This window comes from Lontra canadensis, unplaced genomic scaffold (genome assembly GCF_010015895.1).
Source record: "Lontra canadensis isolate GAN:19392208 unplaced genomic scaffold, GSC_riverotter_1.0 scaffold40, whole genome shotgun sequence".
Lineage (NCBI taxonomy): Eukaryota > Metazoa > Chordata > Mammalia > Carnivora > Mustelidae > Lontra > Lontra canadensis.
Genome location: NW_022631034.1, coordinates 17,046,690 through 17,066,735, shown reverse-complemented (window position 1 = coordinate 17,066,735; position 20,046 = coordinate 17,046,690). Strand labels below are relative to the sequence as shown.

Sequence of the window (20,046 nt, the reverse complement as noted above, 5' to 3'; positions counted from 1 at the left end):
TACAAGAGTAACATGAAAAATCTCTGATAACAAATCAGAGCAAATAATGAAAAAGTTGGTGTGTTGTGAGAATTACCAAAATGTGACACAGAGACATAAAGTGAGCAAATGCTTTTGGGATAATGGTGCTGATAGACTTGCTTGATGCAGGGTTGCCAAAAACTTTAAATCTGTAAAAAAAAAAAAAAATGCATTATCTGTGAAGCACAATAAAATGAGATATACCTATACGAAGACTAAATAATGAGATTTTTTGAAGGTGGAGACCAGCTCTTTTCTATCTCACACAATGTTAAAAATTGTTTAGTGAATAAATGATACCTGCCTTTCAAAAACTTAAAATGAAAATAGGAAATATATACATATGAAATATATATTCTATTTCATATAAATAGGTTTAGAGTTACTGGTTTAAGAATCATCAGATAAAATATCTCAAGAGATTGATTCAATAGGTCTGGCATACAGCCTAGGAACTGTATTTTTTACCAACTGTGCTGAGAGATTTTGGTACAGTTGGTCAACATGAATTCGAGATTCATTGGAAAATAATAAAGGATGTAAGGATTGATATGCCTGTGGCTTTATATAAATAAGGAAGTTTTGTCAGTGTAGAATTTGGCTTTTTAGCTGAGTACGACTTATATATTACTTTCCCCCCACCACCTCTCCTCTGCCAACTACTAGTTCTCTGTATTTAGAAGTCTGTTGTTTGTTCCTTTGCTCACTTGTTTTGTTTCTTAAATCTCACATATGACTGTAATCATATAATATTTGTCTTTGACTTATTTCACTTAGCATAATACCTTCTAGGTCCATCCATGTTGTTGCAGAGGGCAAGATCTCATTTCTTTATGGCTGAGAAATATTCCATCATACATATAGACAGAGAGGGAGGGAAAGTGGGAGAGAGATGGGGGAGACACAGAAACACACCCACATCTCCTTTATTCCTTCAACTATGGATAGACACTTGGATAACTTCCACATCTTGACTATCATAAATAATGCTGCAGTAAACATAGGGATGCATATCTTTTTGAATTAGTGTTTTCATTTTCTTAGGGTAAATACCCAGTAGTGGAATTGTTGGATCATATGACATTTCTAATTTTAATTTTTTTGAGGAAACTCCATACTGTTTTCCATAGTGAATATACCAGTTCACATTCTTACCAACAGGGCATAAACGTTCTCCACATCCTTGTCAATACTTAAATTTGTCTTTTTGATAGTAGCTGTTTTGATAGGTGATATCTCCTTGAGGTTTTGATTTGCATTTCCCTGGTGATTAATAATTTGAGCATCTCTTTATGTGTCTGTTGGCTATTCATATATCTTCTTTGGAAAAATATCTATTCAGGTCCTTTGCCCTTTTTTAATTGGACTATTTGTGTTTTGGGTTTTGTGTACATTTTTTATATATTTTGGATATTAACCCCTTCTTGGATGTATCATTCACAAAGATCTCCCATTCAATAGGTTTTTCATTTTGCTGATGGTTTCCTTCACTGTGCAAAAACTTTTTATTTTGTTGTAGTCCCAATAGTTTATTTTTGCTTTTATTTCCCTTGCCTGTGAAGGCATATCTAGAAAAATGTTGCTAAGGCTGATCTTAGATTACTAGCCATGTTTTCTTCTAGAATACTTTTGGTTTCAGGTGTCACATTTAGATCTTTAAATCATCTTCATATATGGGTTGATAAAGTGGTCCAATTTCATTCTTCTGCATGTTGCTGTCTTATTTTCCCATTAACATTTGTTGAAGAGATATTCCCCATTGTATATTCTTGCCACCTCTGTTGTAGATTGACATAAAAATGTGGGTTTATTTCTGGCCTTTCTGTTCTGTACCATTGAACTTTGTGTTTCTTTTTGTGCCAGTACCATACTGTTTTGATTATTATAGCATTGTGAAGTATATTTTAAAATCTGGAATTTTGATCTTTCCAATTTTGTTCATTATACCATAAGGAGTTTAGTATTGTTTATTCTAGGTCTGTTAAAAAAAAAGAAACCTGGTGCTTGTATCTTGAAAAGATTGCGTTAAATCTGTAGATGGCTTTGGGTAGTAACGACATTTTAACAATATTAATTCTTCCAATAGCTTTCCATTTGTGTCATGTTCAGTTTCTTTCATAAATGTTTTATAGTTTATAGAATATAAGTCTTTCACCTCCTTGGTTAAGTTTATTCCTAGGTATTTTTTTTTTATTCTTGGTGCAATCATAAATGGAATTATTTCTTAGTTTCTCTTTCTGCTACTTCATTATTAGGTATTGAAATGCAACAGGTTTCTGTACATTAACTTTGTGTCCTGCAACTTTACTGAACTCATTTATCAGTTAAAGTTTTTTGTTGCAGTCTTTAGGGGGTTTTATTTATAGTATCATGTCATATGAAAATAGTAACAATTTTACTTCTTCCTTACCAATTTGGATGCCCTTTATTTCTTGTTTGATTGCTACAGCTAGGACTTCTAATACTGTATTGAATTAAAGTGGTAAGTGTGGACATCTTTATTTCTGAACTTAGAGGAAAAGCTTTGTTTCTCATCATTGAGAATGATCTTTAATTGTGGGTTTTATCATATATTGCCTATATAATTTTGAGGTACATTACCTCTAACCCTACTTTGAGAGTTTTTATCATGAATGGATAATACATTTTGTCAAAAGAATTTTCTGCATCTGTGGCACCTGGGTGGCTCAGTGGGTTAAGCCTCTGCGTTCTGCTTAGGTCATGATCTCAGGATCCTGGGATTGAGCCCAGAAACGGGCTCTCTGCTCAGTGGGGAGCCTGCTTCCCCCTCTCTCTCTGCCTGCCTCTCTGCCTGCTTGTGATTTCTCTGTCAAATAAATAAAATAATTAAAAAAAAAATTTTCTGCATCTATTGTTATGATCATATGACTTTTATCTTTCATTGTGTTACTGTGGTGTACCATGTTGGTATGTGGATATTGAACCATCCTTGCATCTCTGGAATAAATCCTGCTTGCTCTTAGTGGATAATTCTTTTTTTTTTTAAAGACTTTATTTATTTGAGAGGGAGAGAGATCACAAGTAGGTAGAGAGGCACGCAAAGAGAGAGGGGGAAGCAGGATCCCCACTGAGCAGAAAGCCCGATGTGAGGCTTGATCCCAGGACCCTGAGATCATGATCTGAGACGAAGGCAGAGGCTTAACCCACTGAGCCACCCAGGCGCCCCAGTGGATGATTCTTTTAATATGTTGTTGAATCTGCAACAATATATTCTTGAATATTGGTTTGCTAATATTTTCTTGGCTTGTTGTTTTCCCTTTTTTGTATTGTCTTCATCTTGTTTTGGTGTTAGGATCTCACATAATCATGTGGAGTTTTTCTTCCTCTTTTTTTTTTTTTGTAAGGGGTGGTGAAGACTTTGAGAATAGGTATTACCTCTTTTTTCAATGTTTAGTAGAATTGACCTGTGACAACATCTGGTTTTGGACTTTTGTTTGTTGGGAGATTTCAGATTATAAATTCAATTTTGTTGCTATTAATTAGTCTGATCAGATTTTTTATTTCTTCCTAATTTCTTTTTGGGAGGTTCTATATTTCTAGGAATTTATCCACTTTTTTAGGTTGTCCAAGTTGCATATAGCTTTTTGGTAGTAGTTTATTATTATCTTATGTATTTCTGTGGAGTTGGCGCTTCTATTTCTGATTTGAGTCCTGTCTTCTTGACGGATTTGGCTAAAGCTTTCTTACCTTTATCTTTTCAAAGAAATAGTTGTTTCACTGATATTTTCCTTTTTTTAAATTCTTTCATTTATTTATTAATCAGATCTTTGTTATTTTCTTCTAACTTTGAGCTTTTTTCCTAGTTCCTTTAGGTGTAAGGTTAGAGTGTCTATTTGAGATCTGTCTTGTTTCCTGAGGTAGTCCTATATTTCTATAAACTTCCCTCCTACTACTGCTTTTGCTGTGTCCCATAGATTTTAGACCATACTATTTTCATATTTGTCTCCATATATCTTCTGTTTCCTCTTTCTTTGTCAACCTATTATTATTGTTCAGTGGCATGCTGTTTAGCCTCCATGTGTTTGTGTTTCTTCTATTTTTTTTTCCTGGTAATTAATTTCTAGTTTCATTCCATTGTGGTTGGAAAATATGTTTCATATGATTTCAGTTTTCTTGAATTTATTAAGACTTGTTTTGTGGCCTAACATGTGATTTATCTTGGAGAATGTTTCATGTGTGTTTGAAAATAATGTGTATTCTGCGGTTTGGGATGAAATGTTATATATACATACACACACACACACACACACATATGTATATATATATATATATATATATACACACACACACATATGTATATATGTATATACACACACACACATATATATATACACATATATATGTATATATACACACACACATATATATACACACACACGCACACATATATGTGTGCGTGTGTGTGTGTATATATATATATATATATATACTATATATATGAAAACTTTTTTAAAATATATATCTGTTAAGTCCATCTAGTCTGATGTGTCATTGAAAGCTGCTGTTTCCTTGTTGATTTTATGTCTGGATGAATTATCCATTGATGTATGTGGGTTTTAAAGTCCTCTACCATTATGTATTGGTGTCCCTTTTTTCCTTTAGGTCTGTTAATATTTGCTTTATGTAGTTAGGTACTTGATGTTGGCTGTATAATAGATATTTACAACTGTTGAATCCTCTCATTGGATTCAATGATCCTTTTATCATTATGTATGCTCACCTTAGTCTCTCTTTTTTTTAAATTAAATTTTATTTTTTTTCAGTGTTCCAAAATTCATTGTTTATGACCATACCCAGAGCTCTATGCAATACATGCCCTCCTTAATATCCGCCACCAGGTTCACCCAACCCCCTACCCTCCTCCCCTCCAAAGCCCTCTGTTTGTATCTGAGTCCATAGTCTTGTTTTAAAGTCTGTTAGGTCTAATATAAGTATTGATAACACATCTTTTTTTTTTTAAGGTTTCATTTATTTAACAGAGAGAGAGAGTAGCAGAGGGAGAGGGTGAAGCAGTTTCCCTGCTGAGCAGGGAGTCTGGCATGGAACTTGATCCCAGGACCCTGAGATCATGGCCCAAGCTGAAGGCAGACACTTAACCAACTGAGCCACCCAGGTGCCTGCACCCTTTTTTTCCCCCTTCCATTTTTTCATCCTGTTATTTTTCCCTTTGCTATTTTTTCCCCTGATATTTTTTTCATCCGGTTACTTTCAGTCTGTATGTGTCTTTAGGTCTGAAATGAATCTCTTGCAGGAATGTACTGATGGGTCTTGTTTTTTGTTTTTTTGGTTGTTGTTTTTTGATGGGTCTTTTTTTTTTTTAACCCTTTTGTCTAGGTCTTTTGGAATATTTAGACCACTTACATTTAAAGGAATTTTTGAAAAAGATTTATTAGGGAAAGCATGCGCATAGGTGGGAGGGGCAGAGGGAGGAGAGGAGAGAGAGACTTAAGTAGACCCTGTGTTGAACATGAAGGCTGACACAGGGCTCAATCTCACAACTCTGAGAACACAGGGCTCAATCTCACAACTCTGAGATCACAACATGAGGCAAAACCAAGAGTTGCACATTTAACCAACTGTACCACCCAGGTGCCCCTTTAGCAATTATTGGTAGGTATGTACTTATAGACATTTTGTGTTCTGATTTTTTAGGTAGATTTTTTCTCTCCCTTTCTTCTTCTCTTGCTCTCTGTAATGGATGACTTTTTTAGTGTTTTGCTTTATCATTTTTTTGGGTATCGTAAATTTTTGGTTTGTGGTTACCAAGAGGTTCATATATAATATTTTAAGTATATAGCTGTCTATAATAAGTTCATGGTCAGTTATGTACAAACACATTTTATATGAACTTCATTTTTAGTCCCTCCCATGTATATGTGGTTATATTTTATATCTTCCTATTTTGTGAGTCCCATTAACTACTTTTTTAGATATAATTGATGTTACTACTTTTGTCTTTTAACCTTCATACTAGCTTTATAAGTGATTTCTCTACTACCTTTATTGTGTTTCCTTTCACTCATGAAATTTTTTCATTATTTTCTTCTAATATGGCCTTTTTCTTCACTTAAGGGAGTGCCTTTAACATTTCTTGTAACTGTGGTGATAAATTTCTTTAACTTTTGTTTGGGAAACTCTCCCTCTCCTTCAATTCTGAATGATAACTTTGCCAGGTAGAGTATTCTTGGAGGTTTTTCCCTTGCCATGCTTTCAGTATATCATGCTAGTCCCTTCTGGCCTCCAAAGTTTCTGCTGAAAAACACGCTGATTGCTTTAACCTTTGTATGTAACTAATTCTTTTTGCTGCTTTTAATATTCTTTCTTTGGGGCACCTGGGTGGCTCAGAGGGTTAAGCCTCTGCTTAGGTCATGGTCCCAGGGTCCTGGGATTGAGTCCCACATTGGGCTCTCTGCTCAACGGGAGCCTGCTTCTTTCTCTCCCTCTGCCTGTCATTTCCTCTGTGCTCTCTCTCTGGCAAATAAATAAAATCTTTAAAAAAATTCTTTCTTTAATCTTTGACATTTTAATTATTATTGTCTTCTGGCTATCCTTGAGTTCATCTTACTTGGAACTCTCTGTGATTCTTGAACCTGAATGTTTGTTTCCTTCCTAGGTTAGGCACATTTTCAGCTATTGTTTCTACAAGTTTTCTGTCCTCCTCTCTGGACCCCTAGAATGTGAATGCTTCTTCATTGGATATCCAAGATAACCACACTTAAGCTATCTTCTTATTTGGAGCATATTCCTCTTTGTCATTTGCTTGACTTTGTGTTTGTTTCTATGAATTAGATGGAAGAGCTACTTCTAAACTTGAAGTGATCTTTTTGTATGATCATTCCCTGTGTTCAGTGTAGCACTTAGTGATTTTGTGTGGCTGGAGCTGTGGCTGTCCTATAGGTTAGGACAACCCTGTTGGATGGTCAGAGGGGAAGTGGGCATGGTCTGGGACAGTCCAGGGCTCTTTGCAGAGGATGCCTTAGCAGGACAGCTGATGCTTAAGGAAGGTGGCGGTCTTGGGGCATCAGGTGCAGAGGTACCTGGCAGGGTGTCTGGAGCAGAGGCAGGAGGAGGCCAGGGTGTCCCAAGGTGTTTTGCTTGGCGGGGGTGGGGGAGTACCCTGTCAAATCACCTGGAACCAAAGCAGTGCAGGCATGGAGTATTTTAGGGTGTTTTGCACCTGTGTCATTTTAGTGAGATAGCTGGAACTGTAGTAAGTATTGGCCAGGGGTGCACTGTGTTGATTGTACTCAATCTGCATTGGTGGGATGGTTGGGGCTGGTATGGGCTAGGAGCCCAGGGCTTACTGAAGTAGTAGGCTGGCTTGGGCACTCACCCAGACTCTCTTCCTATTCATGCTATCAAGGCAGAAAGGGAAGGTAAACCATGGGGGCTCTCCAGCCCTTCTGATCCATAGAGTTCCAGCATCTCTCCCACTGTCTGACAAAGTTCTAGGACTGATCTTATATATTCTAGTTGGTCTTTTAAACAGTTGCTTTTTCCCTCCTGTGCCCCAAGGCAGAAAAATCTGCTCACGGTCTCCTAGTATATATATATATATATATATATATATATATATATATTCTTCCCCACTGCAGTTAGCAGCATCAAGGGGTGGGGATTTCCTTTGTTACTGTGTCCCTTGCTGTTCTCTAGGTGGTGTTTTTTTTTGTTGTTTTTTTTTTTTTAAGATTTTATTTATTTAATTGACAGAGATCACAAGTAGGCAGAGAGACAGGCAGAGAGAGAGGAGGAAGCAGGCTCCCTGTGAGCAGAGAGCCCGATGCAGGGCCCGATCCCAGGACCCTGGGATCATGACCTGAGCCAAAGGCAGAGGCTTAACCCACTGAACCACCCAGGCGCCTCTAGGTGGTGTGTTTATCTTCTGTTGTGTAAAAGCTGTTCAGTCAGTCTTCAGTTCTTCAGGAGGGATTGTTCTTTTTTGTTGTTGTTGTTGTTTTTTTTTTAAATAAAGATTTTATTCATTTATTCATGAGAGACAGAGAGAGGCAGAGGCAGAGAAGCAGGGTCCCTGCTTGAGCAGGGAGCCAGATGTGGGACTTGATCCCAGGGTCCTGGGATCATGACCTGCGCTGAAGGCAGTTGTTTATCTGCCTAAGCCACACAGGCACCCAGGAGAAATTGTTCTAGAAAGAGGTATAGATTTGGTGTGTCTATGGAGCAGGTGATTTCTGGGTTTTCCTATATCACCATCTTGTACCCTCCCTCCTCAGATGAAAACAATTTAGATTAAGAATAGCAAATACCTGGGGCGCCTGGGTGACTCAGTGGGTTAAAGCCTCTGCCTTCAGCTCGGGTCATGATCCCAGGGTCCTGGGATCGATCCCCACATCAGGCTCTCTGCTCCTTGGGGAGCCTGCTTCCTCCTCCTCTCTCTCTCTCTGCCTGCCTCTCTGCCTACTTGTGGTCTCTGTCAAATAAATAAAATCTTAAAAAAAAAAAAAAGAATAGCAAATACCTGGTATGCAAGCCACCATACTTCTCTCCTGTCAAATTTTGTTCTTGGAAAACTTTTCCTCAGTCTCTAGATTGCTGTTAGTAATAGTTAGAATTAGTGTGTGGTAAACAATCTCTTTGCTAGCTCTGATTATCCTACAGTGAAAGGGCAAGGAGGAAGAGACTGAACAAAGACTTTGCAGTAGGAATATTTCCATGTTTGGGGGGCAAGTAGAACAATTTGTGCTACTCTGTTAAATTCAATTTTAAAAATTAAGGGGAGGTACAATTGTGAAAACAGGTCAGATTATGGAATATCCAGAATGTCAGACTGAAGTACTTGCATTTTATTCTGTATGTATGTAATGGGTTTACATGGTAGAAAGTGTATGGGGAAGGTTATTCCATAGTAGTATGTATAATAGTCTAGAGGAGAAATGGAGACCAGTATGGACTAATCCAGGTCTAACAATTTGAGATTTATAGTTTGGATTAGGATGATGGCATAACCTTAACACTAGGAAGTGTTTAATAAATATTAATTAATGGAAAGAAAGAGGCAGAAAGCTGTTCTCTGGCAGAACAGAGAAGCCACTCAAAGGAAAATGTGAGATTAGTTATGGGGGGGATGAGAGAAGTCCCCCAAAAGTTCTTAAACTGGCCACCAGAAAAAAATGACTAGAGTCTAGAAGGAGAAATGAGTTTTGGGGGAAAAATGATTAAGATTATAGAATTATGGTCATTGAATTGAAGAATTCTTCATCATTTTTTACAGGTAGGAAAACAGTTTGAGATGTTTTTAGTGACACAGACATAACAGAGCCAAGAGGAGAACCAAAATCATTTTGATTTGTCTAATATACTAATGCTGCTTTCTCCAAAATAGGAGATGAACTATGACAGAAAGTGCTGGTAAAAATACTCCTAATGCTCAGGAGGGGATAAGGACTTATACAATGGATTTGAAATTTACCTGTTTAGAGGTGATCATTTAGTTTCTCTATTACTAGAATATAGCTCCTATTTTATAATAGGTGAGGCAGTGATAAAATGGGATCGGATGTGTAAAACAAATTCACTTTATAACCTATTTTGTTGTAGTGCTATTGACGAAAGCTTGAACTTGTAAAGCTGAACTTCCTTTAGTGCTGATACTTAGACAATTACAAAATTTTGATAAAGTCCTAAAAAGAGTAAAAAATTGGCCAAAGTATAAAAGTTTTAACTGAACTATCTCAATTTTTGTAATAATTAATGTGTCTAATGAGAGAAAAAAACCTTTACTGAAGCTTTAGAACATTTGCACATATATAAAATAAGGCTAATTAATATTTGGCTAAGGCAGTAAATACTTTAAACAGACTCATCCTTGTTGAAAACTGGCTCACCAGAATTCATCACTCAAGTTTCATTTGACTATTCCCATAAAATAAGACCATTTAAGTGATTTGTTCAACATTTGAGTTAATTTATCCTTATAGCCATAAACCACTATCCTTTAACTGTAATGTTGGATTAAACCTATCATGTAACGTAATTGTATATCAGGGGGTAAACTCCCAACACAGTCAGTCAACTTGTGCTAAGAGATGACCTATCTAGCCTGCATGATATTTAAAAAAAAAAACAACAAAAAACAAACCTTTGTATTTGACTTACTTTAGTGTGGTTTCTTTACTGCTTAGTTGCTTAGAGGCCTCACCATACCCTACTGTCATTACCTATTTCTTTCCTCAGTTGAGTTACCAGTCTAGCCTTTAAAAACATTAAGTTTAAAACTCCTCTTCTACACAGAGCCCTGCTCCTGGACATCATATCTGGCCAAATATTATCTAGGTCAATTCATATGGGCAGAAATATCTTAGAACTGTTCTATACGTGTCTAACCCTATGTTCATATATGTAAACAGTCTTGGATAGTATGAGGAGAGAAAATATATAATTAAAAAAAAAACAGATAAAATAAGCATATTTGATCATGTTCCATAAAATGGCATGTGTTTTCCCGCAGGTAACCTTTGATGTGACTTGGTCTCCAAAGAACAAAGATAGGTGCTATAATTATGCCGGAATTGCAGATGCTTGTGACTTTCTCTTTGTGATGTCTTATGATGAACAAAGTCAGGCCTTGTCAGAATGTACTGCAGCAGCCAATGCTCCCTACAAGGAGACATTAACTGGTAAGAATCCACAAATGATAACTTAAACAATAAGATTATTATTTCTAAGTCATTTGTATACCTTTTCCATTTATAAAGCTGCCTTGAAACATGAATATCACTTAATTTGGAGAGCTTTCAAGTTTATACATTCTAAAGTTTTCACTTAGTTCTTTTAAAAATCTTGTGGGACAGGGTGCCTGGGTGGCTCAGTGGATTAAGCCTCTGCCTTCAGCTCAGGTCATGATCTCAGGGTCCTGGGATCGAGGCCCCCATCGGGCTCTCTACTCAGCAGGGAGCCTGCTTGCCCCTCTCTCTGTCAAGTAAATTACAAAAAAATCTAAAAAAAAAATCTTGTGGGACAGGTATATTATTAATCCTCTATAATAGATCAGATGATGAGTGTTAAGTTCTCATTGCACTGCTATTCAAGCAGTTGACTACTAACTTCAAGTCAACACTCTTCTCCCAGAATGACATGAAGGAGATCTTTGCTTATCTAGAATTTGACAGGATATTTTTGTTGAAGTAACCAAATAGCAAAGATAGTTATAATGTGAGTACCTACTATGCATGATTGATAGAGGATTGTCTTACTTGGCATTTATTAAAGCTCATGCTATATTAAAATTAATTCTTAATTAAAAATTAAGAATTCTAATTCTATTAGAATTAAGAGTACTTCTGTCATTCATATGATGTGGGTTTTGCATTAGTATCCCATCAGCCAACTGAATAAAAGATTGCTTGCTATCTTTTGAAGTCAAGTGAAATTTTCTGGGATAATTGGCCCTGATTTAAGTGTTGATAATAAATAAAAACCTTTTAATTTAGAGATAAAAATCTTAAAGCCTAGCCTCATCACATCCAAATTAATAGTCTAATCATATGCATATGTTATTTAAAAATTAAAAAATTCTAATTACAAAGCAATTATTTAACTCAGTGTTCCCAAACTGTGTTTCAGAAAGGAGATAACTGTGTTCTATCAATACAAGGCTCATTATCAAGTATGTTTGAGATTTGGATATGTAGCATATATTTATTTAAAGGCTCTGAAAAATAGCAAATTTAGTTAATCTTGGAATATTCTTGGTGGAAAAACAAATTTACACTGGGCACAAAAGGGAATGGCCAGGAATTTGTTCATCTTTATCTTTGTTGACTAGAGTAAAGGGGGGCACATCTTGTCCCTGTCTGTAATTATACTTCTAGAAAGCACAAGTATTCCATGCTTTACAAATATACTACAAAAAGGTCTGAGAGGTGCTTGGGTGGCTCAGTCGGTTAAGTGTCTGCCTTTGGCTCAGGTCATGATCCCGGGGTCTTGGGATCGAGCTCAGCAGGAAGCCTGCTTCTCCCTCTCCTGCTCCCCCTGCCAAATAAATAAAATCTTTAAAAAAAATTTATTTGACAGAGATAACAAGTAGGCAGAAAGGCAGGGGGAGGGGGAAGCATGCTCCCTGCCGAGCAGAGAGTCTGACTCAGGGCTTGATCCCAGGACCCTGAGATCATGACCTGAGCCGAAGGCAGAGGCTTAATCCACTGAGTCACTCAGGCACCCCCCTGCCAAATTAATTAATAAAATCTTTAAAAAAAATTCTTAGACCATCCCTGCCAGAAAATTTAAGAACTTTTCTGAATCTAGAATACCAAACATATCTTAGCACCTAATACACACAATTAGCTTGCTTTCCTGAAATGTCATTCTTCCTAGAATTAAATTTTGTGAAATTTGTGCTTCAGTTTGACCTTTTGAATGTTTTCTGTTATTCAAAAAGAAATAATTTATCAAATGATACAGAATTTACAGTTCTTAAGGGATAATGTTTAGAATGTCATGTTAGGGAAACATTATTAGTATTTTGCATAAATGTACCTGGCTTCTGAATGGTTGCATAGCTTGTATAAACTTAGTAGAATATAAAAAGAAAAACATATGCTTTTTCTGTCCCAATTTGATTAGGCTACGATGACTACATCAAGATGGGCATTAACCCTAAGAAGCTTGTAATGGGTGTTCCCTGGTATGGTTATGATTATACCTGTCTAAATCTACTGGAGGTAAGTAAGGATTATTTCTTATATAATTTTTTTCTTCCTATTCTTTAAAGCCTGTTTTAAGTTTGAGACTAAAAAGTAGTTTATTTTTAAATTATTTAATCCCATGGAAGTTTCTGAGCATTATATATTTCATTTCAGTGAAATTTAACTTTTATACTGTATAGTCCATCTGTTTAGAGTATACATTTTATTTCTAATATAGTTTTTCTGATTTGGTTCCTAAGATTTGCTTACATGTATAACATGAACATTTTTGTATTTCTAGGATCGTGTTTGTACCATTCCAAAAGTCCCTTCCTGGAGGGATTCTTGTGGTATTACTTCAGGACATCAGGTGCCCTATAAAGTAATTATGAAGCAAGTAAATAGTTCTGTTTCTGGAAGCCACTGGGATAAAGATCAGCAGGCTTCTTACTATAATTACAAAGTAAGATTTTTCACAAAATATGAACCTTTATTCTATCCATTTTCTTTTAGGGTACAATATACAGATTACTGTTTATATGAGTAAACTTGTCTAATCAGGCCTTTACTTTGCTGGTGAGCAGTTCAAGTTATGGTAATAATGGAACTGCTCTGCATGGGCCACTTGTCTTACCACAAACAGGATTGCCTTAATAGTTGATAATTATTAACTGTGGCTTTGGACCAAAATAGGTTACTAGGTCTGTCAAAGTAGCCTAAGGATTCTGATGAGACTATTTTATAGGGAGGCATGATACTGAGACTAAGAAATGCATTAGTGGGAAATGGTATAAACAGAAACTTAAAGAAATAGAGTACATGACCAGAGCAATTCTGTCAGGTAGTGTTTGATAAATAGGAACTGCTATACCAAAGAGGCAAAGAAAAGTTACATTTTTCATAAATGAGACTTTTCCAGACTTCAAAAATCTAATTACAAACCATCTTCAAATTTACTTTAGATTTTGTCACTGTGAAAGGAGCCCTAAAATGTTATGATGTAAGTTGATTTCAATATGAACTTACATTCTTTATTATTCTGGTACCCATTTATGAAAAAAACTATAAACATTTATATTTAATATTTTAACTGGTATACAGACATGCACATACATATCGATTACACAGAAAGCTTTGATGTAGAGCTTTCTAACTCTTGAAAATTATATACCTACTCATTAACTAGGCTTATAAATTATATAACTAATTAAGATATTTATTAAATTAGGGTATATTATACTCCTGTCTTTGTCAAACAGTGTAATAGTTTATACTCTTTTTGTAGTCCCTGACTTATTTTTACCTTGATGAAAAAAACACCTTCTTTAAAGTTTTAGAATTCAGGAAACATTTGGATAAGCCTTTGAAGGCCATTCATTTAATGGCGTTTTAGACAACAATCTGGTTATAAAACTATTCTTTCTTTTATTGTGAAATTCCATAGCAAGCAAAATCAAATTTCTTACTGTGACTGAAGAGAATCATTCTGCTTTTTTATGCTCTTTCATCATGCACTCAATATTCTTGAAAGCATATATATGCCATGATCATGCATATGTTAATCTTACATTTAACTCAGTTTTTCATCCTTATTTTGAGGCATATGAAATTTAAAAGTATCAAAAAGGCTCAAAGTACTTGCCATAATAATGGCAAAATTCAGAGATCTAGGACTTTGGGTTTATCCCTAAATCTGCAAAAATAAGTTCTACAGTTGCCTTTTAATAGTGAATCATAATTTAAAATTTTAAAGAATGTGAGATATGCTTGTAGTGAGTGACTCTACTTAAATACCCCACAGTTTATTCATTTACCAAATGCCTAATTCATTTATTCATTTAATCATCTTAGGGGACTACTCTAATTCCAGTGGTGCTACCATAAACAACCTATTACTGGTATCCACTGAGAACTGCCTTTGAAAGTGTCCCAGATGTTATATAAAAAATCAGTAAATTGGGGTGCCTGGGTGGCTCAGTGGGTTAAAGCCTCTGCCTTCAGCTCAGGTCATGATCCCAGGGTCCTGGGATCGAGCCCCATGTCGGGCTCTCTGCTCAGCAGGGAACCTGCTTTCCCCTCTTTCTCTGCCTGCCTCTTTGCCTACTTGTGATCTCTATCAAATAAATAAATAAAACTTAAAAAAAAATCAGTAAATTATTTTAAATCACAGGCCATTCTATTTTTTAGTTCTTTTCTTCTTTTCCTCAACCTTTTTGCCTAGTTCTGTTCATCTTTTATCCCTTATCCAATAAGCATACCTACCTTCTAAGAGAGATGGTGTTAGTACTAGATAGAGGCAGTTGATGCTGGGGAGGACTTTACAGGCTAGTTTATGATTCTTAATTCTGTAAGACCTATTAAAGGAGATATTTTCCCCATCCATTACCTTTTGATTTGGCAAATTCATCATAAACAAAATCATCCCCTGAGCTCCTAACTAGGCAAATTTCCGGGAACTGTAGATAATACAAAACAAACAAACAAACAAACAAACAAAAAAAACGCATAAGCTGATTTTAGAGGACCATAGCAGTGATCCTCCTTAACTATGTCTGTATATCAGAATTACCTAATGGGATAGTAAAACACAAAACAAAAAAGACATGTCCTAGGTTCCAGCCCTAGAATATTTTGATTAAGTAGGTTTCATGTGGGTCCCAGGAATTTGTATTTTGAAAAGCTCCATGAGTGCCTCAGATGTACATCTTGGTTGCTAACCATCAGATCAGACCAAGGAAGAAATCTCAGGGCATGAAGGAACGAGAGCATGAGAAGGACTTTAAATATAGTACAGACCATATTACGAAGCTCATTTGTGTAATCTCTGCTGTTGTGAAAGTACCACAATCGTATCTAGAAAGTATCACATACAGAACCATGAAAGCATAATGTACTGTGCCCTAAAATTTCTATTTACTTCATTGTATCTTTTTTGAATCATTGGATTTAATATTGTACTGAACAGTTTAATTTATTCTTATAGGATTCTTCTGGCCATTTTCATCAAGTGTGGTATGATGACCCTCAGAGCATTTCTTTAAAGGCAGCATACATACAAAAGCATGGCTTACGAGGCATTGGCATGTGGCACGCAAATTGTCTTGACTATTCTGGAGATGCTGTAGCCAAACAGCAAACTGAAGAAATGTGGAAAGTCTTACAACCAAAGCTGTGACAGATAAACATCTTCTGTCAAACTATTAAGATTTAGAAAAAATGATCAGTTTAAATCAGTTTCTTGAAGAGAATACAAATGTCATGTCACATATTTTAGTTATTCTACTTAAAAGCAGATAAAGAAATGCTTTGTTTAAAAACAAAGGTAAGAAGTCAACTTTCTATATTACTCTTTTATGTTTAATACTATAATTAGGAAAAACTGTTTTCAGGATTTTATTATGCTAATTTAAAAAATACGTATAATTGGAAGTGGAAATTATTTGCTCAGAATAAAATTTTTAAAAACCTAGACTTTGAGAAGCACTTTGCTCTATACTTTTTGTTCAATAAATTTAAAACCTGCAATTTAGTATCTTCTAGGTTCATCAAGCTGATGCACTTAAACTAGACTCATTTAATTAAGTCTCCAAAAGGGGGAAATAAGGATTAAAATAAGTAATATTTTGAATTAGTAGCATTTTTCACTGAAACTATATTTATGAAGTTATAGCAGAAAATTTAATTACCCTTCTAGTTATTATTCCTTCATTTATGAACATCTATAATTTATTTCCTAACTAGTTTATATTGGCATTTTACTTTTAATTTTCTAAGGACATTGGTTTCTCAGTTATTTTCTCTGCACAATTAAAATTTTTCTAAATGTACAGAGGTCTCTGTTCTCTTCTTCAGGGTAATTAAGAATATTGTGTTACACTTATATTAGTTCCTATAAACACATTAAAAATTTGCTTCCTTGAATTCTAGTCTTACATAAATCTGCCTTCCCTGTATAGTCTCCCTGCCTTCAAATTGGAATAAATGATGATCTAGTCATCTGTTATTGAGACTATTTCATTTTCTATTTACTCAGTTATCACAGAGAAAAACCAACCATTTTCCATAGTATTAGCTGAATTACTACTGTCTGTATTTCTAAAATTTTAAATTCTTAGATACTAATCTGTATCATAGCCTGGATGTAAGTTCAATATCCCTATTTTATATTCCCAGATTGCTTTTAATTAAAATACAATGAACAAACTGTCTCTATTTAAAAGAGAAAATTATATAGTACTATAAAATATGTAATACTTAAAAGCTTCAAAAATAACCAAATAGGCACCATTTTGCTTTTTTGCATCTAATATTTCCTGAAACACTTTGTAAAACCTGCATGAAAAGTGAAAATATATAAAACTTATGATTTATATAAATTACTGTGCCAAGGAGAATAATAGTTAAATTTTTTGACAAGTTATAAATTAACATACCTAATTGAGATTGTAAAGATGTGTTAATTTTCTTCTGTGCCAGTTCAGCTTTCAATGTGCATAAATCTGAGACTGCTTGCTTTCTCATCTATAAAAAGAATCACCTTTCAAAAATGAACTTTCATCTTCCCCTTCTAAAATTGAGAGAGGCCTAACTGAACATTGCTAGTGAAAAGAATCTAGACCTGCACTATTCAGTACAGTAGCTACCTGCCACGTGTAGCTACTTATATTACATAAAATTTAATAATCAATTCCTTAGTTACACAACAAACTACCCTTCGAAGTGCTCAATATCCTTACGTGGCTACTGGTTGCTGTATTAGTGCTGATACAGAACATTTCCATCATTGCAGAAAGTTCTAATTGGACAGTTCTGATTCTAGAACATTATTCATGTCATAGATCTATTTTTGATAAAGAAGTGAACTTAGAGCTTTCAAATAATTATATATATATATGAAAATAATCAGAGCATGAGATAATAACTCCCGGAACAGGTAAAGAAATAAAAATTAAATGGCATTCAGTGGTTTGTCAGACTTATTTATGGATGACTCTTAATACTTTAAAAGTAATTTTCATATATTAAGACTCTACACTGATTCAGAAGGTCCTTTTCCTTTAATTCTTAGTGAAATTCTACTAATTTTACTTTGGCCTTGTTATAACCTTTACACCTTTACACAGGGTTTAATTCTTGCATTTTTCTCACTCATGCTCTTGGTTGTTAATGATTTTAAGACAATCCTCACTATCCTTACACTAAATTAAATTTTGATGCCTGAGGGACGCCTGGGTGGCTCAGTGGGTTAAGCCTCTGCCTTCGGCTCAGGTCACGATCTCAGGGTCCTGGGATCGAGCCCCGCATCGGGTTCTCTGCTTGGCGGGGAGCCTGCTTCTCCCTCTCTCTCTGCCTGCCTCTCTGCCTACTTGTGATCTCTCTCTCTCTGTCAAATAGATAAATAAAATCTTTAAAAAAAAATTTGATGCCCGAAATTAAAACACTAAAACAATTTATTTCAAGATAAATGTTATCTGATTAGGAGAAATGCAAATTACCTTAACTTCTATTATAAGTTTCATTTTGTCAGTATCTAGTTTTCTCTTAAGTTGGTCAATTGCATGCTGTACTTCAGTGATCTGGATGATGAGGTAATTCTGCGTGAAATACATAAAGACACCCTTATTTAGTAAAACATCTATTTGTATTGCCTTGTAAACTATGAAGTGATAATTTCAAAAAAGCAAATCATAACCTATTACATAAAATAAACTCATTGCTTAGAGTAAATTTCTTATGTCTTAAGGACCACATTCTCTTCTGTTCTACCACCTTTATTCATGTTTTATAAAAATAAGTAGATATCTGTACAAATTGCCATTAAATTAGCACCACAAAGGCAAGAACTATTACTACAAAAGGAATATACTTGGTTTAAGATACTAGGCTTTTGAAATTGTCATTATACTTTCTTAGTTAAATCAGATTAGTATTTCTTTAAAATACTTAATAATGGGATACTATATTTTATATAAGAAGACTTTCTGGTTACTTTTGTTTAGATAAGTTTTGAAGTATAGTAGTCCACAAAAACTATTAAAAATTTTAAGCTGCCATTGTGAAAAAAAAATTGATAAAACAAAAAAAATCAGCTATGCAAAATAAAAAGTATCTGCTAAAATGGACAAACCATTACTTGAGCCTATTTGAGTTTTACATTAGGTTTATCTAAAACGGTAAACTTTTACTCATAGAAACAGAACAGATTCCGGGGGTGGGTTGGTAGAGAATAAGGGGAAATGGCTGAAGTTCTGAGGATATAATGCCCAGCACGATAACTATAGTTAACAATACTGTATTGCAGGGGCACCTGGGTGGCTCAGTGGGTTAAAGCCTCTGCCATCGTCTCAGGTCATGATCTCAGGGTCCTGGGATTGAGCCCTACATCGGGCTCTCTGCTCAGCAGGCAGTTGGCTTCCTCCCTCTCTCTCTGCCTGCCTCTCTGCCTACTTGTGAACTCTGTTAAATAAATAAAATCTTAAAAATAAAAAACCAATACTGTATTGTATATTTGAAAGTTTCTTAGAGAATAGACCTTAAAAGCTCTCATCACAGGAAAAAGTTTATAATTAAACTTATTGTGTGAATCATTTTATAATCTATACATATATCACTTTATCCTAACGTTATATGCCAATTATATCTCAATAAGACTGGGAAAAAATAAAATAGCAAACTTTTACTATTTCATCATGTCTAAAGTCAAATCCATACTCTTAATCATAATTAACATACAATCTTTTTTGGTCAACCAACAAAAATTGATAAATGGCCTTGATTTTATTTGTTTATATACATAATAACTCAATTAAAAAGTGAACTTCAGGGGGCGCCTGTGTGGCTCAGTGGGTTAAGCCTCTGCCTTCAGCTCAGGTCATGATCTCAGGGTCCTGGGATCGAGCCCCATATCGGGCTCTCTGCTCCTCAGGGAGCCTGCTTCCTCCTCTCTCTCTCTCTCTGCCTGCCTCTCTGCCTACTTGTGATTTCTCTCCGTCAAATAAATAAATAAAATCTTTAAAAAAAAAAAGTAAACTTCATGTCTCTGATCTATCAAGGTTCAATACTATCTCAGGAAAAAAAATCAAAATATAATTCAATAATTTTCTTAGAATACCAATACCTTTATATTCTGTGGGTGTTATTAACTAGTCCCCAGCTAAAGAAAAGGAATGTAGTGCAGACTTTTGACCCCTGCCATACTGCATCAAGTATTCATCTCTCCCATAGATTCAAAGAAAGTGACCCTATCCCCAGGTACTGAAGTAGATACTAAGTAGTCTCAATTAACACCGAGTACTCCCTGATAACTACAATTAATCCAGGTTCAACCTGGTTGAACCCCCACTGGGCTAAAGGAAAAGTTTTA

The 20,046-nt window shown here is 35.2% G+C and overlaps 2 protein-coding genes across 2 annotated transcripts in view; one reads left to right on the top strand and one right to left on the bottom strand.

Annotated features, from left to right (window-relative positions):
• Window positions 1-16,281, top strand: part of CTBS (chitobiase) — a 52,526-nt gene extending 36,245 nt beyond the window's left edge. The window contains exons 8-11 of the mRNA XM_032870256.1: window positions 10,508-10,676; window positions 12,622-12,719; window positions 12,985-13,146; window positions 15,667-16,281. Of these exons, the coding sequence (XP_032726147.1) occupies window positions 10,508-10,676; window positions 12,622-12,719; window positions 12,985-13,146; window positions 15,667-15,858 (621 nt within the window). The 3' untranslated portion in view covers window positions 15,859-16,281. The remainder of the gene's footprint in view (window positions 1-10,507; window positions 10,677-12,621; window positions 12,720-12,984; window positions 13,147-15,666) is intronic.
• SPATA1 (spermatogenesis associated 1) overlaps window positions 15,751-20,046 on the bottom strand; it is a 48,725-nt gene continuing 44,429 nt past the window's right edge. The window contains 4 exon segments of the mRNA XM_032870255.1: window positions 15,751-15,852; window positions 17,117-17,147; window positions 17,149-17,204; window positions 18,179-18,277. Of these exon segments, the coding sequence (XP_032726146.1) occupies window positions 17,117-17,147; window positions 17,149-17,204; window positions 18,179-18,277 (186 nt within the window). The 3' untranslated portion in view covers window positions 15,751-15,852.